Source organism: Acomys russatus, chromosome 29 (assembly GCF_903995435.1).
Source record: "Acomys russatus chromosome 29, mAcoRus1.1, whole genome shotgun sequence".
In the NCBI taxonomy this organism is placed as follows: Eukaryota; Metazoa; Chordata; class Mammalia; order Rodentia; family Muridae; genus Acomys; species Acomys russatus.
In genome coordinates, this window is record NC_067165.1 from 43,439,738 (window position 1) to 43,460,446 (window position 20,709).

The 20,709-nt window shown below is 57.0% G+C and overlaps 3 protein-coding genes across 4 annotated transcripts in view; 2 read left to right on the forward strand and 1 right to left on the reverse strand.

Moving 5' to 3' along the window:
- Plekhg5 (pleckstrin homology and RhoGEF domain containing G5) overlaps positions 1-3,529 on the forward strand; it is a 28,187-nt gene extending 24,658 nt beyond the window's left edge. The window contains exons 18-21 of the mRNA XM_051171207.1: positions 1,500-1,632; positions 1,716-1,831; positions 1,949-2,136; positions 2,740-3,529. Of these exons, the coding sequence (XP_051027164.1) occupies positions 1,500-1,632; positions 1,716-1,831; positions 1,949-2,136; positions 2,740-3,529 (1,227 nt within the window). The remainder of the gene's footprint in view (positions 1-1,499; positions 1,633-1,715; positions 1,832-1,948; positions 2,137-2,739) is intronic.
- Positions 3,530-5,333: 1,804 nt separating this feature from the next.
- On the forward strand, positions 5,334-9,316 carry Tnfrsf25 (TNF receptor superfamily member 25). Its single transcript, XM_051171208.1, is given in 10 exon segments — positions 5,334-5,467; positions 5,470-5,619; positions 5,808-5,942; positions 6,227-6,376; positions 6,467-6,521; positions 7,197-7,252; positions 7,401-7,499; positions 7,902-7,939; positions 8,325-8,508; positions 8,682-9,316. Coding segments are annotated over 10 exon segments (1,305 nt in total). The 5' UTR covers positions 5,334-5,346; the 3' UTR covers positions 8,999-9,316.
- An 889-nt stretch (positions 9,317-10,205) lies between these two features.
- Positions 10,206-20,709, reverse strand: part of Espn (espin) — a 29,483-nt gene continuing 18,979 nt past the window's right edge. The window contains exons 9-15 of one of the 2 annotated variants that reach the window (XM_051171663.1): positions 20,459-20,672; positions 19,354-19,380; positions 18,149-18,294; positions 17,798-18,073; positions 12,696-12,775; positions 12,595-12,606; positions 10,206-10,409 (exon numbers count right to left, since the gene is read on the reverse strand). In XM_051171663.1, the coding sequence (XP_051027620.1) occupies positions 10,265-10,409; positions 12,595-12,606; positions 12,696-12,775; positions 17,798-18,073; positions 18,149-18,294; positions 19,354-19,380; positions 20,459-20,672 (900 nt within the window). In that variant the 3' untranslated portion in view covers positions 10,206-10,264. Of the gene's footprint in view, positions 10,410-12,594; positions 12,607-12,695; positions 12,776-17,797; positions 18,295-18,513; positions 19,326-19,353; positions 19,381-20,458; positions 20,673-20,709 lie in introns of those variants that run through there. The other variant, XM_051171665.1, reaches the window with a different exon arrangement.

Here is a 20,709-nt window from a genome sequence, read left to right on the forward strand (position 1 = left end):
CGCTAGTATGGTGCCACACTCCTAGCAAGCTTTTCTCTTCTCCGTTATTTGTTTTAAAATGGGGTTTCTCTCCTCTCTCTCTCTCTCTCTCTCTCTCTCTCTCATGGTTGAGGCTGGCCTTGGATCCATTTTGTTGTTGTTTTGAGACAAGGTTTCACCATGTAACCTTGGGTGGCCTGGGACTCCCTGTGTAGACCAGACTGGTCTCAGACTTAGAATTCTCTGCCTCCCAAGTGCTTAGATTACAGGTGTTGGACACCATACCTAACCACTTATTTGTTTTGTTTTTCTCCCCTGAGACAGGGTTTCTCTGTGTAGCCCTGGCTATCTGGGAAGTGGATCTATAGACCAGGCTGGCCGCCAATTCAGCGATCCACCTGCCTCTGCCTCCTAAGTACTGGGATTAAAGGTGTGTACCACCACTGCCCAGCTCACTGTTTTGTTGTGTTTTTGTTTTTGCTTTGACGTACTGTGATTGAGATAAATCATAAATACGTATGTCTTTTTTTTTTTTTTTTCTGTTATTTCTTTTTTAGGCAGGGTCTCACTATGTAGCTCTAGTTAACCTTGAACTCACAGGGATCTGCGTGCCTCTGCCACCACATAGCTCACAAATACGTATCTCTGAATTTAAAAAAATCATCTCAGAGGCAGGTGGATTGCTAGGAGGCCAGCCTGGTTGCAAAGTGAGCCTAGGACAGCCAAGGCTACACAGAGAAACCCTGTCTTAGAAAAAAAAACAAAAAAACAATCACCTTTTAATTTTGAGGCTCAGGGCCAGAGAGATGGCTCAGTGACTGAAAGCACTCACTGCTCTTTCAAAGGTCTTGAGTTCAATTCCCAGCACCCACATGGCAGCTCACAAGGGTCTGATGCTGTCTTCTGATGTGCATGCAGATAAAGTACCCATATACATAAACTATATAAATAAAATGCACTTCATTAAAAACAACTTACGGCTCGTGACTTGAGAAGAAGGGGAGGTACCTGGCAGAGACTGTGCTCCTGGGGTCCACGGGGCTCAGACGGTAAAGGCAGGTGCCTTTTAGTAAAGATAAAGGCACAGTCTGTTGATCTGAGTTTGGTCCCGGGGTGGACGGAGAGAACTGACCGACCCTGCGTGCCCCACAGATGCACACTGTGGCCGGAGCTGGAGAGATTGCTGAGTAGTTATGAGCACTTCCTGGCTTCATTCCCACCGTCTGCATGGTGCCTCATAACCAACTCTAGTTCCACAGGGAACACACACATGCAGGCAGGCATTCATCAGGCACCAGGCGTCCACAGGGAACACACACAGAACAATGAAGGTTAAAAAAAAAACTTCGGCTGGGCTTACTGGGGTCTACAAAGGGAGTCCAGGACAGCCAAGGCTACAGAGGGGGGTTGGGGGGGGGAGTTTCCAAGTAAAACACAGATCTTTAAAAACAAAACCACAGAGGTTCGCAGCAAACCCCAGGCTCCTGTCCAATCCCTGCCACCCCTGCTTCCCACCACAGATGGACGTGTACTGCTTCCTGTTCACTGATCTGTTCGTGGTGACCAAGGCTGTGAAGAAAGCAGAGAGGACGAAGGTCATCCGGCCACCACTGCTGGTGGACAAGATCGTGTGCCGGGAGCTTCGGGACCCTGGTGAGGAAGTCTGGGCCCTTGCTCCTGGTCTTGAGGGCTGCCATAGGCAGGGGCCAATGCTAACCCGGCGTTTCCATGACCAGGTTCCTTCCTCCTCATCTACCTGAACGAATTCCACAGTGCCGTGGGGGCCTACACGTTTCAGGCCAGCAGCCAGGCCTTGTGCCGGAGCTGGATGGACAGTATATACAACGCACAGGTGAGACCAGAGTGATGCCGGGGGTGGTGGTGGTGGTGGCGCGGGGGGGTGGGGTGCAGGGCAAATGGGGTCTGCTGCTCACGGCTCATCCTGCGTCTGTGCCCACTCAACCTGCAGAACCAACTGCAGCAGCTGCGTGCACAGCTGTGTGCACAGGAGCAGCCAGGCAGCCAGCACCTGCAGAGCCTGGAAGAGGAGGAGGCCGAGCAGGAGGAGGAGGAGGGTGAGGAGAGCAGCACCTCAGCTGCCAGCTCCCCCACCATCCTTCGAAAGAGCAGCAACAGCCTCGCCTCGCAGCAGCGCAGGTATGTTTACCCATGACTTGATGGTAAGCCTGGGCCTCCTGCCTATGACACCAGCAGTTGAGAGCTGAGGCAGGAGGATTACCTCAAGTTTTTAGCCAGCCTGGGCAACAAAGTGAGACAAGAAAGACAGGCAGGCAGACGTATAATCTACCCAGAAAGCTAAGAAACATAGCCATGACCCTAGCACTTGGCGACGGGGAGGCAGGAGGATTGCCAAAAGTTTGAAGCACGTCTGGTCTTTGTAGTGACTTCCAGGACTGCACAGCCAGACCAGGTCACACACAAAAACATTCACCAGGGCCCATCGGAACAAGTACCCCAGCGCAGGACACAGGGATAACACCCTCTGAATACTGTCATGTTGTGACCCCAGTGGGAGCGTCGGGACAGCTCTGGCTCCTACTAGAGTCCAGGCACGGAGGCCAGTTCTCAACGTGATCCACTACATGTGGTTGCCTGCAGCCTGTCTTAGGTGGGTGGGGGAGGGAGAGGGTCCTGATGTCTGGGGCTGCAGGAACAGGAAGGTCTGAGCTCCTAGGGCTCTGGGCTGTTTAGGGTTTTGGGTATCTTTCGGCTGGCTGACTCTCCTTCTGGCTCCCACAGTGTCTCTGATGGCTCCACTGAGACCCTGGCCATGGTCGTGGTAGAGCCCGGGGAGACCCTGTCGTCCCCAGAGTTTGACCCTGGTCCCTTCGGCTCCCAGTCGGATGAGACCTCCCTTAGCAACACTGCTTCATCCATCACGCCCACCAGCGAGCTGCTGCCCCTCGGCCCTGTGGACGGCCGCTCCTGCTCTATGGATTCTGCCTATGGCACCCTGTCCCCTACTTCTCTTCAAGACTTTGTGGCTCCGCCCGCTGTGGTCGAGCCGGTGCCCCTGCCTCAGCCCCTAGAGTTGTCACAGACCCCTTCGCCCCCGCCCTCGCCCCGCCTCCGCCGCCGCACTCCTGTCCAGCTGCTCCCTCGGCTGCCCCGCCTGCTCAAGTCCAAATCTGAGGCTAGCCTCCTACAGTTGCTGTCAGGAAGTGCCACCCGAATAGTGCCCCCAGCTCCCAGCCGCAGCCTGTCTGAACTGTGCCTGATCACTGTGGCCCCTGGAGCTAGGACTCGGAGCTCCCTTCAGGAAGGCGGGCCTGCCTGGAATTGCCCAGGGGCCTGCGGCCATGGCCCTGACTTGTCAGGACCTGCGAACAGAGCCAGCCGCTTGACCTGGGGGCCTGCGGATTCTGCCAGCAGGGGATGCAGAGAAATGCCTTCTGGAGCTGCTCCCAGGGTACAGCCTGAGCCTGCCCCTCCCCCAGGGATCTCTGCTCAACACAGGAAGCTGACCCTGGCCCAGCTCTATCGGATCAGGACCACCCTGCTGCTCAACTCCACGCTCACTGCCTCGTGAGTGGCTCGGGGAGGGACAGATGGCTCTGTGACATAGTCATGATCGCAAGCATCAGCGTTTGGGGATGGAGTGTGAGAGGGGCCTTAGACCAGTGTCAGGTGGAGGTATCTGGGGCAAGCAGCAGTAAGGGGGACAGGACCACCATGGTGAGAGGGACCTAGCTAGAAACATTTTGTGAACCACATCAACCAAGGATGGGCTTTCTCCCCAACTCCTTGCAGGGAGGTATGAGCAGAAGACTCCCCCCCAGGGTGCCACTGACACAGGACAGCAGAGAGCCTGCCTCCTGGGGGGACTTGGCACCTGCTTCGCTGCTGCCTCAGGTGTGCATGGAGACCAATGAGACCTCCCCCAAAGGTGCCACTGACACAGGACAGCAGAGAACGTGCCTCCTGGGGGACTTGGCACCAGTTTCACTGCTGCCTTGTATGTGTGTGTGTGCCAGAGTGCCAAGCAGGATGGCCACCTACTACCCCAAGGCCAATTTGCACTTTGCCAGACTGGATGGAGCAGAGAAGGGCTCTGTGGAGTTCCAGGCCCTGGCTGCAATGCTCCACCCCCTTGTCCAGGCAGCCCCTTGACATCTGCTCTTGACCTTGCCAGCCCTAATCCCTCCCACTGCCAGCCTCATTTGGACTCATGGAATGAGTCCCTACCCCAGCCTAGACGTCCCCCACCCCCACCCCTTCCTGGTCATGGTGGCCTCTGAGGCTCGGGCTGGGCTCTGTCAAGCTGCGTATTTATTGAGTTTGGCTCTTCTATAAAGACTTGTATATACTTCCATAAAGAGTCCTGCGCTTCCTGAATCCCCTCTGTTTATTGCACTAGGGGCTGGGCTGGGGGTTGCGGGGAGGCTGTGTGTCTCACCAGCTGTAGTAGGGCCCCTGTGGAAGATCTGGGCCCACACCCCAGACCAAACTTGTTTCCCTGCCACCACTGACAAGAGGCCACTATTAATTGGAACCCCCAGGAAATGCTTTCTTGGTCCTGCCCTTGCTGAATCTTCAAGACTCTAGAATCTAGAGATTATTAGAACTCAAAGCTGTGTCTACATATGTTGCCCACCCCATCCCAAGTACTTGAGACCTGGACAAAAGTCACTTTTCCTGGACCCACCTCAAGGCTGTGGTTCTCAGGGCTGGACCTAGGACTCAGGGTGCAGCTTTGTTCCATAAGAGCTTAGTCAAAGCTTGTGTCACCCTCCAGTGTGGAATGTGCACCACACCAGCAGGGAGGGTCTGGGTGTGGTAGAGGGGCCCTACCCCCTCAGCTTCAAAAGAGGGACAGACCCTACCCTGGCCATTCTCTGAAGCGGGCTGTTTTGGATGGCGCGGGCGGGCGGCCACGGGCGGGCCCGGCTCTGGGAACACAGGGGCTGGGCTAGCGGGGAAGCCCCGGTCTGCACGACCAGAGAGCGGCACCCGCTGGGCCCAGGCGGTGCAGACCGTCATGGAGCCACGGCAGCAGGGCTGCCTGATTCAGGTGAGCAGGGTTGCGGGAGGCCAGGAAACAGCCTGGAACCTTAGCGGCAGCCTTGGAGCTAAGCCTCGCAGGGAGGGCGGGGGGGGGGGGGCGCTTTCAACTCCGACCTCCCTGAGGGCTGCGTTGTCTTCACCGCCCGACCTAGTTAGAGCCTCCGCGCCCTTCCGCTGAGAGGAAGCGCAGGCTCCGGGGGAAAGTGGGGTCTGTGGGCCTCCACCTCTCAGAAGTCATGGCTGGGGGCAGGGTAGGCCAGTCTCCCTGGGTGGAGGGGAAACGGGCAAAAGACTGGCAAGGGGCCTCCCTCGCCTGTAGACGGGGCCCCACTTCCCGAACCCATGGGCACCGTGTTTCTGCCCAGGAGCCTGAGCAATGAATTTACTCAGGCACACGCTAGGGCCTCTGGAATGGAAGAGGAGCCTGGGAGGGAGAGGTCGCCTTGCGGGGCAGCCACACCCGGTCAGCAGCACCTGTTCCCCAGGCTCTGTTTCTGCAGCTGCTGCTGCTGCTGTTTGGTGCCCAGGGCCAGGGCAGCACTCCTGGCAGGTGTGACTGTGCCCGTGACTCACAGAAGAGGTATGGCCCGTTTTGTTGCAAGGGCTGCCCAATGGGTAAGTGGCTGGAAGGGCAAAGGGTAAAGGAGGTGGGTCGAGGGTGGGAGATGGTGAGACAGGCTGGGGAGGGGGCCCAGGGAGGCAGGGGTGACAACCACAGGTGGGACGGGAGGGAGAAAAGGCAGGGAGCAGGTAGGAAGGGTCCAGGAGCCTTCGACTCTTAACTCTTGCCCGGTGTTCCACAGGACACTACATGAAGGTCCCCTGCATGGAGCCCTGTGGCGACTCCACCTGCCTTCCCTGTCCTCGGGGCACCTTCCTGAACTGGGAAAACCACTCCAAGACCGACTGTACCCGCTGCCAAGTCTGTGACGAAGAGGGTAAGGGGTCCGTCCGCCTAGGGCTCAAAGGGGTCTGGAGGATGGTCATGGCCAAGCCCTTTCAGAAGGATGGCCTGAGCCTGGCCTTTTGGGAGAGAGGCCGCCTGGGTAGTCATTCTGCTTCAGTATGCCTTTCCTGACCCCCCACCCCCACCCTGCATAACCCTCCTCCCAAGCCCTCCCCACATGCCTTGGCCTCTGCAGGGCCAGCCAGTGCCTCCTCTTCTGGGAGGGTCAGCAGTCCTGGCATGCCTTGTGTTCCCATATTCCCACACTCCCGACAGCCTTTCAAGTGACGCTGGAGAACTGTTCCGCGGTCTCGGACACTCTGTGTGGCTGCCCGCCGGGCTGGTTTCCTGACTGCTCCACTGAGCCATGTAGGAATGGTTCACCTTTCACCTGCTCATGCCCAGACCGTGAGACCGCGACACCTCGTGAGTGTCCTGCTTTGTGCTGTCTGCCCCTGAGCCGCAGCCTTTCAGCTCCCTCCTGTCCTGACACAGACCATCTCTCTTGCTCTGCAGGCTCCTGCCCACCTGGCTCCTACAAACACGGCCATGGCTGCTTTCCCTGCCCCACGTAACTTCCCAGCTGTCTTGGGCCAGAGGGAAGGGGAGGCTGGGAGCAGCAGCGTGGGGACTTTGGGTGATACGGAGTTAGAGGTGGAAAAGATGTAGGCAGCTTGGCTGTGCCACCAAGGGGCATTTCAGACAAACAAGATGGTGAGGGGTTATGCAGACACACAAAGGGGCACACCTTCACTTTCTGCCAGAATTTCCCGTCCACCCCCATATTTAGGGTGGATTTTTTTTTTTTTTTTTTTTATCATTTATTTGGTCACACTGACAGAGCTTTGAAACTCAGGCTCAGAGTGGATTTGCTGCTAGTCCTCGGCAAGTTCAGATTTCAGGTTTTCCCTCTGAACATGGGGGTGCTACAGTATTCTTCCCAGGGCTGCAACGGGGAGGGGGCCCAGGAAGGTGCCATATTTGCTCATCCACACAAGCCCTTGAGTGTCTGCTACCTTCCCAGACACTAACTAGGTGCTAGGACAGCCCAGGAACTAAAGATAGACAGTTCTTGTGGACTCCAGCTAGAAGCAGTACTGAGGGTCAGTATTAGTCACCCAAATGACATTTCAGCAATACTCGACAGAAGCCCACCCCCTACAAGATGGGGAAGCTGGGTGGGGGGAACGCGGGGGGGGGGGGCAGTCTGGGTCACCTTCAGCCCCGCCCCCCCACTCCTTTGCAGGAGCTTCAGTGGCGTTTGTCCTGATGCTTGCACTGCAGTCTGTGGCAGGAAGCAAAGTAGGTGATAGTAGTGGGAATTCGTCTGTGTGTGTGTGTGTGTGTGTGTGTGTGTGTGTGTGTGTGTGTGTGTGTTGGGGGGCTGGGATGGGCCAGTGGGGGGCAGGGGTGGCCGAGAGCCGGCACTCACCAGTTACTGTTCTTTCAGTGTTTTGGGTCCAGGTGCTTCTAGGGGCGTCGTTCCTCCTTGGGGCCACCCTAATCTGTACATACTGTCGGTGGCAGCCTTGTAAGCCTGTGGCCCCTGGTAAGTCCATACGTGCCCTACCTATATACTGCATTACAAGTCAGCCTGGTCTAAGGATGGGTGCTCTAGAGCGCCCCGTGCAGAAGGGGACGCTGAGAGGAGGAGTGTGAGGTGCAAAAGAGCTCAAGAGGCCTGACGGTGGCAGGTGGGGGTGGGAGCGGGGGTGGGGGTGGTGGCGCACGCCTTTAATCCCAGCACTTGGGAGACAGAGGCAGGCGGATCGCTGTGAGTTCGAGGCCAGCCTGGTCTACAAAGCGAGTCCAGGACAGCCAAGGCTACACAGAGAAACCCGTCTCGAAAAACCAAAAAATAAAAAATAAAAATAGCTCAAGAGGCCCTGGACCAGCACTCAGTGCAGGGGCCTTGCCTTGTTGCTGACTGGGCCCTCTCTGTCCCTAGTAGCAGACGCAGCTGGAACAGAGACCCTGACCTCACCACAGGTAATCATCTTAGTACTGGGAAGAATTCTGGCTTCTGGAACTAGGGGAGTTATAATCCCTGGTGCTCAGCATGATTGCTAGCACAGGTTAGACCCAACAGACAGATGTGCTGAGAGCTACTGTTGGAAAGGACCAGCTGTAACACCTGCTCTCTGTCTGTTGCGGTCAGACAAGCTGCAGGCCTGACATTCCCAGAGATGAATACCCAGAGGACTTGGGGACAGACTTCCAAACACAGTGGCCCTTCTTCTGGGCCACAGGGGTGTGTCCGCGCAGAGCCTGCGGGAGGGGATTCTGCTGCCTGAGCCAGGGACTGGCCACCCCTGGCCAGAGACTAGCAAAGGGGCCTCTCTGGTCTGACTAGAGAGACACGGCTGACCTGGAGCCTCTCACCTTTCAGACTACAGACAGCACACACCCCCTCCTGGCCCCTCCAGCCAGTACCGGGACAGTCTGCACCACCGTCCAGTTGGTAGGCAACAGCTGGACCACTGGTTTGTCCCAGACTCAGGAGGTGGCCTGCCGCCAGGCCTCACAACCCTGGAATCAGCTGCCAGACAGAACTCTTGGTAAGGGATGGTATTGGCAGAGCTTTGCCGTTGTCTTTCCAAATCCAAGGTGGGGGGCTTCCTGTCCTCACTGGGTGATAATCTGCCTTGCCCAGAGAGGTTCCTTAGGCCCTCTGGCAGAAAGCATCCTCAAGTCCTTGCCCTTCTCCCCGCCCTCCGCTCCCCACCCCCAGGCCCTCCGCTCTCGCCAGCGCCCCCTGCAGGCTCGCCGGCTGCTGTGCTCCAGCCTGGCCCACAGATCTACGACGTGATGGATGCCGTTCCCGCAAGACGGTGGAAGGAGTTCGTGCGCACACTGGGGCTACGCGAGGCGGAAATTGAGGCTGTGGAAGTGGAGATCTGCCGCTTCCGAGACCAGCAGTATGAGATGCTCAAGCGCTGGCGCCAGCAGCAGCCTGCAGGTCTGGGTGCCATCTATGCGGCCCTGGAGCGTATGGGGCTGGAAGGCTGTGCTGAGGACTTGCGCAGCCGCCTGCAGCGTGGCCCGTAATGTGACAGTGACCTTTGAAGGAGCCTTAAGTATTGTTACTTATGCGTGTAGACATTTTATGTCACTTACTAACCCCTCTGGCATGGTCCTGCGTAGCAGGGCCGCCTGCCTCGTCCCTTCTTACCTGCAGCGCGGAGCTCCAGCTAAGGGAAGCATCCTGGAGAACTAACCAGAAGGGGCCAAGTGATTGTTTGCTCAGCTGCTAATTAGCCTGAGTTTGGACTTGGTATTAAATATCTTAAGAAAAGCAGCTTCTTGGTGGTTTGAGTGGGGTTTAGGGGTATTAAGGGGCGCCCTGGTTCCCTTTGTTCCCCGAGGTATTGAGTGGGCTGGGGGTCCTGACGGGTCAGGACCTGAGGCACACAGTGGAAACCAGTGTCCTCCTTGACTCCCACGCCAGCCCCTCCCTTGTCCGCCACAACCAAGTGGCTTTAGAAGGAGAAAGTCACTAGGACGGCGAGTGAGAGTGAATGACAGCCACAGTTGGCGGATAGAGGTTTAATGGGGAAGGAAGGAGGTGGGGGGAATGGGGTTAGGTGCAGAGGTCCCTGGCCCTCCACTCACATCACTGGGGCAGTGAAAGGGTCAAGGGAGCAAAGGTCCTGGCTGGGGACTTGGAAGGCTTAATTGGGGCGTGGATGGGGGGGGCGGTGTAAAAGAGGGGCCTCTCGGGAGCGGCAGCTCCGCCCCATAGGCAAGTTTCAACCTTTCTGGTAAACAAATGACTGAGAGGAAACCCTCACCGGGGATGAGAAATGCAGCGCGACGTTAGCCAGCACAGATCTGGGTCGCCGAGGGAGGAAAACCCCTTCCCCGAGCTCAGGGTCTGCCTCCACCCAGGATGCGCCGGCAATGCGGGTTCCGGGCTGCGGGGGAGGGGGCTGCAGAAGGGTGTGGGCCCTGCAGGGAAAGTCACCACCCACGGGGGCTGGGGAGAGCTCAGCACTGGGTTAATGAACATGCAAATATATGTAAGTAAGCATGCAAATAAGCAGCATCTTTTTCTTTTTCTTTTCTTTTTTTTTTTTTTTTTTCTTCTTTTGCGTCAGCAGCTTGGGCACTTTTTCCAGGCGACAGCAAGAGCACGCCAGCAGCAGGGCTGGGGATATGGAGCCAGGGAGGGGTGTAGGGAGGGTTCCGGCACCGAAGGGAAGAGCCTCAAGGTTCCCAGGCCTTCTGCACCAACCAGACAGGATGGGTGGGGGGCTGGGGACCGCTCCCCATCTCTCAGAACTTGTGAGGTTACACCAGAGGCCAAGACTCCTATTACTTTGGAATCTCTCCCTTCTTCAAGATGACCTGTCGCTGCCAGGGCGCGAGCTTGGCCTCGTCGTAGCCCAGTGTCCGCAGCTTCTCTGACTGTTCTCTCGCCCTCTGAATTTCCTCCTGTTTTTGTCGCTCCTCCTCTTTTCTGTTTATGGGTGGCAAGACTCAGTGATGTCTGGCGCCAGGCAGGGAGGGAGCTCATGAGGGCAGGGCAGGGCCTACTCTACCTAGGACCCAGGGCTCGTATTGGAGGAAGAGGGATAAGTGGAGGCTGAAGTTGGTTTATTTTTGTGGAAGAGTGTTACTGGAAAGAGGCACTGGGTCATTAGGTGGCCCTGTGAGAGGATTGAATGTTACATAGTTCAGGGGATCAGTGACAGGAGGCCTGTCATTGGAGACAGGACTTGAGTTGTTAGGGAGCTGTCAATCTAAATGGCCAGGGAATAGGGTTGAGATGCTGGGGGGATCTCATTACTGGGGAACAGGCCATCGAGCTAGCTAGGGACAGGTGCTCAGAACACAAGGCTAGGGACTGGCGGTTAGCTCTGCGGCAGAGTGCCTGCCTACAACACTCAAGGTTTAACTCCCAACTCTGGGAAACCGTAAGGGCAGATCTGCTCTGTTGACAGGGCCACCACTTGTCCTATTTGGTTATGGAGCAATCGAAACGTTCAACTCCATGGCGATGATATGTTGAGAACTAAATTTGTTGTTTTGTTTTGTTTTTTTTTTCAAGACAGGGTTTCTCTGTGTAGCTTTGGCTGTCCTGGACTCACTCTGTAGACCAGGCTGGCCTGGAACACACATCGATGCCCTTAATCTGACTCCCTGAGTGCTGGGATTAAAGGTGTAAGCCACCATGCCCAGCTAAATTTTTTTTATTAAAGGGGTCAGGAACAGTTGCCACCACTGCCCAGCTGAGGCAAAGGCAGGCAGATCTATGTAACTTCGAGTCCAGCCTGGTCTACAAACCGAGTTCAGGACAGCCAGGGCTACACAGAGAAATCCTATCTCAAAAACAAAAACAACAAAAACAAACAAACAAACAAAAATATATATATGTATACACACACATGTGTGTGTGTGAAATATATGGGGAAGATGTCTTGATGTATGGCAGGTTAGTCTCAAACTTGCTACGTTGACAAGGCTGGCCTCCAACTTCACATCACATCGTCCTGCCTGCTGGAACCACACTCCTGTGCCATCACTCTAGGGTTGTTGTTTTAATTCCATTTAGTTGGATATGTGGGGGTATTTTGCCTGCATGCAGGTCTGTACACCACATGTGTGCCTGGGGCCCAAGGAAGATTCTGGTGCCACAGGATCCTTTAGAACTTGAGTTACAAAAAAAAAGAACTTGAGTTACAGAGAGTTTTGAGCTGCCTTGTGGGTGGGAGTTGAACCTGAGTCCTCTGAAAGAGCAGCAAGTGTTTTAACCACTGAGCCATCTCTCCAGGCCCAAGACTCGGACAGGAGCTCGGGCTTCCTGTATGCTGGGCAAGCGGCCTACTGACTGAGCTCGTTAACAGCGCTCATGAAACACCTAGCCCAGTTAAATATTAAAATGAAGTTCACCTATATTTTAAAACATTTTCTCGGTGTGGCAACTACAAAATTTTAAATTGAATATGTGGTCCACATTATATCCCTAGTTGACAGCGCAGGACTAGATTCCTGGGGTGCAGAAATTAAGTTGAAGGGAGCGCATGTGTGGGTGACTGAGTTTATTGGTCCTGGGATTAAAATAAGAGTTTTGGGCCTAGAGAGATGGCTCAGCAGTTAAGATCCTGTGCTGCTCTTTCAGAGGACTGAGGCTCAATTCCCAGAACCCACATCTGGTGACTCATAACCACTTGTAACTCTGGCTCCAGGGGATTGGAGATGTCTGCTGCATTCATATGTTTCCCCTCCACACACATGATTTAAAAAGAAAAGGAAAAAACAAAAAAACAAAAAAAAAAACAAAAAACAAAACCCAGTACTGTGTATGATAGAATGGGTAAGGTTTTTGTTGTTTTGAGACAAGGTCGCATGTAGGTCAGGTTGGCCTTGAACTCCTGATCTTCCTGCCTATACCTACCAATGGTGTGTGCTAACACACGTGGTGAAAGGCTATGATAAAAGGAGATGGGGTCTAGGTAACTTAAGAGGGTAATCAGAGCATCGGAGCTAGACTTTGAGGGGTAGGTGCTAAATAATTAACAGTCTTGGGTCATTATTGGGAACTGAAGGGTTATGGGCAAGGACTGAAGTAATGGGCTGCGTGGAGCAGCAGAGGGGGCCTGGGGTGGGAAGAGGGGGCTGGGCTGGGCCAGAGCCATACTTACCGCTTCTGCTCCCTGCAATGAGAAAGAGACAGTGTTAGGCGGCCCCACAGCCTCAGCGGTGGTCAAGACTCGAGGCCAAGCAGCCTCCTGCCGACACTCACCTCTCCTCGTCCAGCCTCTTCCGGAGAATGTCCCGCCTCCAGGCAGGCAGGCTGGCCAGCCGGGCCTCCTCCTCTTCCTCCTGAAAGAACACAACCGCACCGCATCAGGAGCAGCTGGGCCTGAGATTCCCAGGTCAGGGGCATGCACATCTTAACCAGGGGACATGGAGATTTCAGGGACAGCAGAATAGAGCTGTGTTTGCAAGAGGCACTCAGAAGAGGCCTCCTGCTCACCAGTGACCCAACCAGTCTCTGAGAGGTAAAGCCGCTTAGATCAGAGGAGGTAAAAAGGAACGGCAGAAAGGTAGCTGGGTCCTGACTTCCCGAAAAAGCAGGACACTAGATGGCCCCGAGTCTGTCTTCAGCATCTCCAGGTGGATGTACACTTGCGACCACACAAACCTGGTCAGCTCAGGAAGGCACAGGCTGCCTCTGGCTCCCGTGTGGAAGACCTGCTGGCCCATGTGTGCTCTTTTCTTAGTGGGACCAGGAAGGCTCCACAACTATGGGGCTATAGAGGGGTACCAACACATCCCATGACAGTGTTTTATTCCTTGGATGTTACAGAGGTGAAGGGTCTGTGCACATCACACACCACACAAAACATTGCACAGGTGGCCCAAGGAGGTAGCTGCAAACTCCAGTGAAAAACCAGAGACGACGGAGAAGCCAACCCTCACTGCCTCGGGAAGCCCAGAGTCCCTTAACTCGGGATGCTTCTGCTGCCTGGCTTCAGAGAAACACCTGACTTGCCCTGTGCTGAGCCCCTCCAATCTCACAAACGCCTGCCTCACTTCCTCACTCCCAGGGACCTCAAAGATCCCAGAGAACAGGCTCCTTGAAATTCTGGTTTTCTCTGATTCTGGCCGCTAGGTATCAGACAGGCATCCAGGCACAAAACTAAACTCTACATTTGCTGTCAGATGTCAAAGAGTTCTGCCTCCTTCTCCTTCCAAAAGGAGAAGCTGCGATCAATATAGCGGCAGATGTCCTCGTTGCTGAATTCGCCCATCTCGGTCACGAGCCCCAAGGGTTCTTCAGTTAGGGGTTCTGAGCTAGGCAGGTCTGAGGTTGGGGGAGGTGCAGTGGGAGGCAGCGTCTTTGCAGGGGTTGGGTCCTCTGACTGCCCCCATGCAGGGGTTGGGTCCCCTGACTGCCCCCATGCAGGGGGTGGGTCCCCTGACTGCCCCCGTGCAGGGGTTGGGTCCCCTGACTGCCCCCGTGCAGGGGTTGGGTCCTCTGACTGCCCCGGTGCAGGGGTTGGGTCCCCTGACTGCCCCCGTGCAGGGGTTGGGTCCTCTGACTGCCCCGGTGCAGGGGTTGGGTCCCCTGACTGCCCCCGTGCAGGGGTTGGATCCTCTGACTGCCCCGGTGCAGGGGTTGGGTCCTCTGACTGCCCCAGTGCAGGGGTCGGGTCCTCTGATTGCTCTGGTGCAGGGGTTGGGTCCTCTGACTGCCCCGGTGCAGGGGTCGGGTTCTCTGACTGCCCCTGTGGAGGGGTCGGGTCCTCTGACTGCCCCGGTGCAGGGGTCGGGTCCTCTGACTGCCCCGGTGCAGGGGTCGGGTCCTCTGACTGCCCCTGTAGAGGGCCCTGTGACTGAGCAAGAGCGGATTCTTCTTCGGTGGGCTCCTCTCTCTCCTCCTCTTTTTTTTCCTTTTCTTTCTCCGCCTCTCTTTTCTCTTTTTCCTCTAGTTTTTCCTCCTTCTCTTCCTCCAGTTTTTCCTCCTCCTTTTCCTCCCTTTCTTTTTTTCCCTCTTGGTCCTCTTCTGGAAGCGGCTCAGATTCGGGGCTGTCTCCAAAGAACTGTCGCCTGAGGTCTTCAAAGCCATCTTCCCAGCTTCGCGTACCAGCCTCCACCTCCTCAAGCACTGCGCGGTGGAACTGGCGGATAAGCTCCCACGGGTAGCTGCCCAGACGGTCGAACATTTCGTAGCACAGTAGGTGGCGAAATTTCCGTTCCTCGCGGCTCAGGCCCATATCCAGCAACTGGAAGTAGCCTAACATGAAAAGATCCAGGGTAAGACTGTCGTAGCTCCGAGGAGCGCCACCATCGAGTGGTGGCAGGAAGTGCTCAGGCCAGTACAGACCACGTGTAAGCTTGGAGCCGGGTGCCTGGTGCACCGGCACCTGCCTTATTAGGCTCCTCCAGTGGCCCAGCAATTTGCCCACCACCTGTCGCTGCTTCAGCAGCTGTAGCAGCCGCTCTTCAGGGCCACTGTCCTCACCAGCTGGTTGTTGTTGGAGAGTGCTTTCTGCCTCTGGGAGGGGGCCGGCTCCAGAGGCCACCACCCGGGGCAGCAGTCTGCGCAGGCGCGCTTGGGCATGCCGCCCGGGTCCTTGGAAGGTCCATTTGCGCCAGTGCTCCAGGAAGAGATAGACGATACGCTCCTTGCGCATGTCGATGTAGTCCTGGACGCCAGGCAGCTCGGTGGAGAGAGGTAGTCTGCTAGCCAGCTGCTCAGGCTCCGGAAGAGATTCCTCCTTGTCACATGGCTCCTGTGGGTCCAGAGTGTCCAGAGGCTCCTCTGTAGCCCACAGGCCATTGGCGATGGCGGCTCTCGGTTCACTGGAGCCGATAGCCACATAGTCCTCCTCGAGGATGGGCTCCCGGTCCGGGGTGCTGGCGGGCTGAGGGAGCTTGCGACGCAGGCTATGAGTGGGTGCTGCGCCCTGAGTGCGTAGTTCGTAAGCCGCGCGGAGGTCCTGCACCGAGACGCCACATTCGAGGATCTCCCGTGCCACGGCCTCCCGGCACCAGCTGAGCGAATGAGAGCGTCCCAAACAGAGTGGCCCGGGCCTTGAGGGTGCGTCCGGCAGCGGCGCCAGCGGTTGGCCAGTGTCTGCAGCCAGCAGCTCTGCCAGGTGCGCAGGCCGGCCGCCTAGCGCGGCCAGCAGCGTGGCCATGCTCTTTAGCAGCGTGGAGATCTTGTTGCACCAAGCGGGCAGGTTGGCTGCGCGGCCGTGCATGCGGCGCGGGTCGACCGTGAAGCGTGGTGCCGACAGGGCGGCCGAGATCGGTAGCAGCTGCTCCAACTCCAGTTCCAGCTGCTCCAGCCGCGCCTCCAGTTTCTTGGCCTTGTGCAGCACCTGCAGGTTCTCAATTTGCTGTTCGATGCGGAGGATGTCAGCCTCGGTCATGAGCTCGCCAAAGGGCCCCAGGATGGCGTTGTGTTCGCGGGAGTACCTCCAGCCCTCCGGGGGGTAGCAACAGGAGCTGGCAGCGGTCAGCTAAGGCGGGGGGAAGACAAGAGAGGGGAGGGGGGCGCGTCTCCCTCTGGCCCAGCTCCCGCAGCAGAGCCGGCGGCGCCTTTTGCAAGTCCTGGGTGGTGTAATGGCTCCGCTGGGCTGAGTTTTCAGGGACCAGCCGCCTGGATGGCGGGGAGAGTGCACTGCAGTAAGGCTTCGGCTCCGACTCTCAGCAGAATTCGCTTCGGTCGCTGGGAGAGGACACTGGTTGGGGCTGCGGTGCTGCCTGAGGGCAGGGAAGGCAGGCCTGCAGACTGGGTCTCCACGCCTGACTTGGTCGCTCATTACACCACCCAAAGAACATGCGAAAGGCGTTGAAGCTGAGAGAAACAGAGCCGCCTTCCCCTACCCAATCCATAGCCCGCTCTTCCCAAGCCAGACCCCAGCGTTCCTCTCCTGTCACCACATCACAGACCCTTTGTCAACCTTATTGTGGTTCTAGTCCCAGTGGTCACATGCCCAGATGAAAGACTACTTCGCTTTTTTTTCTCTCCCCCCGACCCTGCCTCCACTCCACTCTACTTATTTATTTATTTATTTATTGAGACAGGGTTTTTCTGTGTAGCCTTGGCTGTCCTGGACTCGCTTTGTAGACCAGGCTGGCCTCGAACTCACAGGGATCCGCCTGCCTCTGCCTCCCAAGTGCTGGGATTAAAGGCCTGCGCCACCAGCGCCCAGCCACTCTACTCTTCTTGTTTGTTTGTCTTGAAACAAGGTTTCTCTATGTAGCCTTGGCTGTCCTGGACTCACTCTGTAGACCAGGCTGGCCTCAAAACTCACAAAGATCTGCCTGCCTCTGCCTCCCCAGTGCTGGGATTAAAGGCGTGTGCATCACCCCCCCCTAAAGTTACAGTGTCCTGCCTCATAAAACGTAAGGGGCCCAGCTCCACCTCCTGGACCAGATCTATGTAGACCCGTTACAGTTCGCCTCCCACACAAGTGTGGTGACCCCCACTTCCTCAATTAACTGCACCCCAAGCTTGCCATGCCCCAGGCCTATTTTCTTCTAGGCCCCTGGCCTGGCTATCCTCAGTCATCACACACACTAAAGATGGCCCCAGGGACACATCCCCTGTGACTTCCAGACCAACCATTCTGCCTGTCTTTCTCCTTATCCCACTCTTTCCCTACTCAGCTGTCCTGTGCCTCCCACTCCAGGCTCACCTCAGGCTATGTGTCACCACCGCCCACCCTATCGTCACCCCCGCCCCCTCAGCCCAAAGTGCTCCTGACCACCTAGTGTATTATAAAAATCAGTTGTCTGATACCTCAAGTTGTCACTCTCTAGTCATCATCTCTTAGGGGCACTTATTTGCTTATTGATACACACACACACACACACCTCCACAGCTACCTTGATAACTGGCTTTGTTATGCCCACTGCGAACCCTCAGAGGATGCAGCCGTGAGCACAGTACATAGACAGCAGTCAGGGACATTTGTTCAATGACCAAATCATCTTGCAGATGTGGGGACTGAGGCTGAACAAGTCTCAGAACAGCAGCTGGGGAGTGGCCGTGCCAGGACAGAGCTCAAGTCAGGCTGGACACACAGAAGGGCTCTTTTGGCCTCTCAGTGTGGTCCACCCAGGAGCTTGTTGGAAACGACACCCCCCCCCCCAGAGCAACACATATCCTTTAATAAGGCCCCAGATGACATGAAGGCACACTAGAGTTAGATAAACATTGACAGCTCACGGCAGGGGACAGCATATATAAGGTGTCCTGTATTCCTGCTTCCCTCCCCCCGCCCCCACAAGGGGAATGAGCTTTGCTGGTGGTTGAAGAGCCAAAAAAGGTTGAGAGGTGACACGGGGGACTGGCTGTGGACTTCTAGGAAGCCACGCCCCACCCACCTTCCTCCTCTGTTCTTCTTCCTCCTGCACTTTCTGCTGCAGCTTCCGAACCATCACCTGGCGCTTCCACTCTGGGATGGGCCGGCCCTGCTCATCAAGTGTGGGGACCAGGGCCTCCACATCCAGCTGTACTCCCGGTGCCGGGGTGGCGGGTGGTGCCGGCACGACACTGCCATTGAGCAGAGGCTGAGGCCCAGAGGCTGGCGGGGTGGGGCTCCTGGCCCGAGATGGCCCTGGTGACACTGACGGCTGTGGTGATGGCTGCGGTGACTCAGGCTGCCGGGAGAAGCGGTAAGGCTGAGCACTGGGCAGGCACCGGGAGCCCGGGCGGGGCACCCGTCCAGCGCCTACCTGGGAGGCTGGCTGCCCACTGCCCGAGAACACTGTGGTCAGCCCCTTGCTCTGCGGTGTGGGCTTCAGACTCTTGCCTGCCTTTATCTCGGCCAGCAGCTCCGAGTTATCACCCGTTGGGGACATCATGTTGAAAGACTTGGTGCCTGCCCATGGGAGAAGAGGTGCTCAGCTGTGGGCAGGATAGCATTCCGGTTTCCCTCCTACCCCCAGGCCCCCACTCGAAGCCAAATAGGCGGGGACCCACCTTTGGGCCCAGAGGGAGCTAGCTCTCCAGATCCTGGGATACCAAAGGTAGCTCTCAGGGTACCCAAAGGTGGTCCATCAGCTCCCAGGCCATGGTGACCCCACCAGATCTTACTCACTGGGCATACGGCCTCCCCCTGGAGGCCTCTGGGAGTTCATGGTGGCTCTCGGGCCAGCCCTGGGGACTCCGGCGTATCTCTGCCCACCATGGGCTGCCCAGCTGCAAAGCTCTACCTGGCTAGCCACCCAACCTTTGTCCCAGGTTTCCTGGCTCAGCCCCACTAGGGCGGAGCCTCCCTATGGCACTCTCCCTTCATCAGCAAAGCCCAGTGACCCTTGGACTGAGCCGACTGGAGCCTCCATGGCCATAAGACTCAGGACCCTGGAGTGCCACCCAGCTGGACCCTCCCGGCCCCACGCCCATGGACGGACAGCAGACACACTGACTGTGAGCGAGCGGAGCAAACATTTATGGCAAAGCGCTGTGTGGCCCTGGGGGACCTTGGAAGGAGGAACTTCCTGAGGACATAGGAGAGGACATGCAGGAAGATGGGCCAGGCCAGCGGCATGCAAAATACCTGGGCCTGGAGTTTGCATTTTCCAGCAGGGCTGGCTGGAGGTGATTGAGTGCTTGGGGAGGGCTGTCTTTGGTGCCCCGGATGGGGGCAGGAACAAAGTGGTATTAAAGGTCCCTAGATGCCAGCACTGGTGATCCGGAGCACATCCCAGAGGGAAGGAAGGCATGCCGGCTCATTTACTTAAGCAAAACTGCAAGCCAGGCACTGGGTGCTGAGATACTGTAGGTGTTGGGGGGGGGGGCAGTGGTACCAGGTCCTCTCACCTGCTGGCCCTAGCAAGCCCTTTCCTCAGTCCCAGGCCCATTCTGCTTCATTTTCTGGGCAAGCCACCTCCCCCACCCCACGCCTCAGCCTCAGCCGTGAGCCCGCGCGGCTACTCACTCTTCCTGTGTCTCAGGACTCTCACTTCTAGGAACCGAGAGGAGAGAATTGACAGCGAAGTTAGAAGAAGGGGGGCTGGGGTGAAACAAGGACAGCAAGAGGGCCAGGGAGGGCCGGAGGGGGAGCAGAGGGGAGGAGCTCCCCTGCCCTTGTGACCCTGGCTCAGGCCACACTGGGGCCCCACAAGGGTGGTCCATCCAAGGGCGGCCATCTTGACATTGGAGTTGGCTGGGGCAGCCCAAGTCTAGGGAGGAGAGTTGACTGACAGGCTGGGGATGGTCTGGGGGCTTTCCAGATGCTCAGCCAGGAGCGGGCACACTACCACAGGCTCCACGGGAACTGCTCAGCTAGTCTGGTCGGAGGAACAAAGCTTGGGCTGGAACCACCGAGTAAGGTTTCTGCACTGAGCCCTGCTCACTAGGATGGGAGAACCAGAACCTTCCAGGGTCTCTGGCAGAAGGAACTGTCCAGCAATCATGGTCTCCAGTTTAACTTGTAAAGCAAGGATGCCAAGCCCTGAGTTGCCTTTCATGGTCACCATCAACACACACACACACACACACACACACACACACACACACACACACACACACACAGCCTAAGGAAAGGAAAACGTGATACGTTGCTAGGACATTGTCTTCGTCCTTCTCCGCCAAGCACAGCTGATCGGTAAGAGTCCTGTCATAGCTGAGAAAAGCTCAGGGCTGTGCTTAGCGTGAAGGAACAAGGGTCGGAGGTTGGGAAGCACTGAGACCGAAGATGCAGGGTGCAGGAAAAGAGTGGGCAGCCACTCAGGCCCTCCAGCAGGCTGCTCAGAAACACCAGCCACCAGAGCAGGGAGCTAGCTCTCCCTAGCTAAAAAAAGAAGAAGGCTCAAGAGAGGGCAGGTGCCTCGCCGAAAGCTACACTCAGTTCAGTCCTGCCGCGGGACCCCAACAACTCAAAACTTTCTTCCCTTTATCACCAAAAGGGTAGGGTCTGGAAAGAAGAGCCGGGAAGGAGGAAGAAGGACCTAGGAAGTCGCAGCTGGGGAGGGGGCGGTCTCTAGGTTTCCCTCCCCTTTGCAGCTGGCGCCGCCCCCACCCCTCATCCCGCCCCTACTCACTGCCCGCAGACGACGAAGAGCGACGCTGCCCGCACCCTGCGCCCGCGCCCTCGATGGGCAGAGGTGGGGCGGGTGGCGGCGAACTCAGAGCCTCAGGCAGCGGCGGTGGTGGTGGTGGCGGCGGCGGCGGCGGTGGTGGTGGTGGCAGGTCCCTGGACGCCTTGGGGTCTGCTGAGCAGCCGTTGTGCACGTGGTTCCCGGGGAGCAGCGCCGCCTGCGGGGGAGCGGAGTGGCCAGAGAGTGACGTGCGT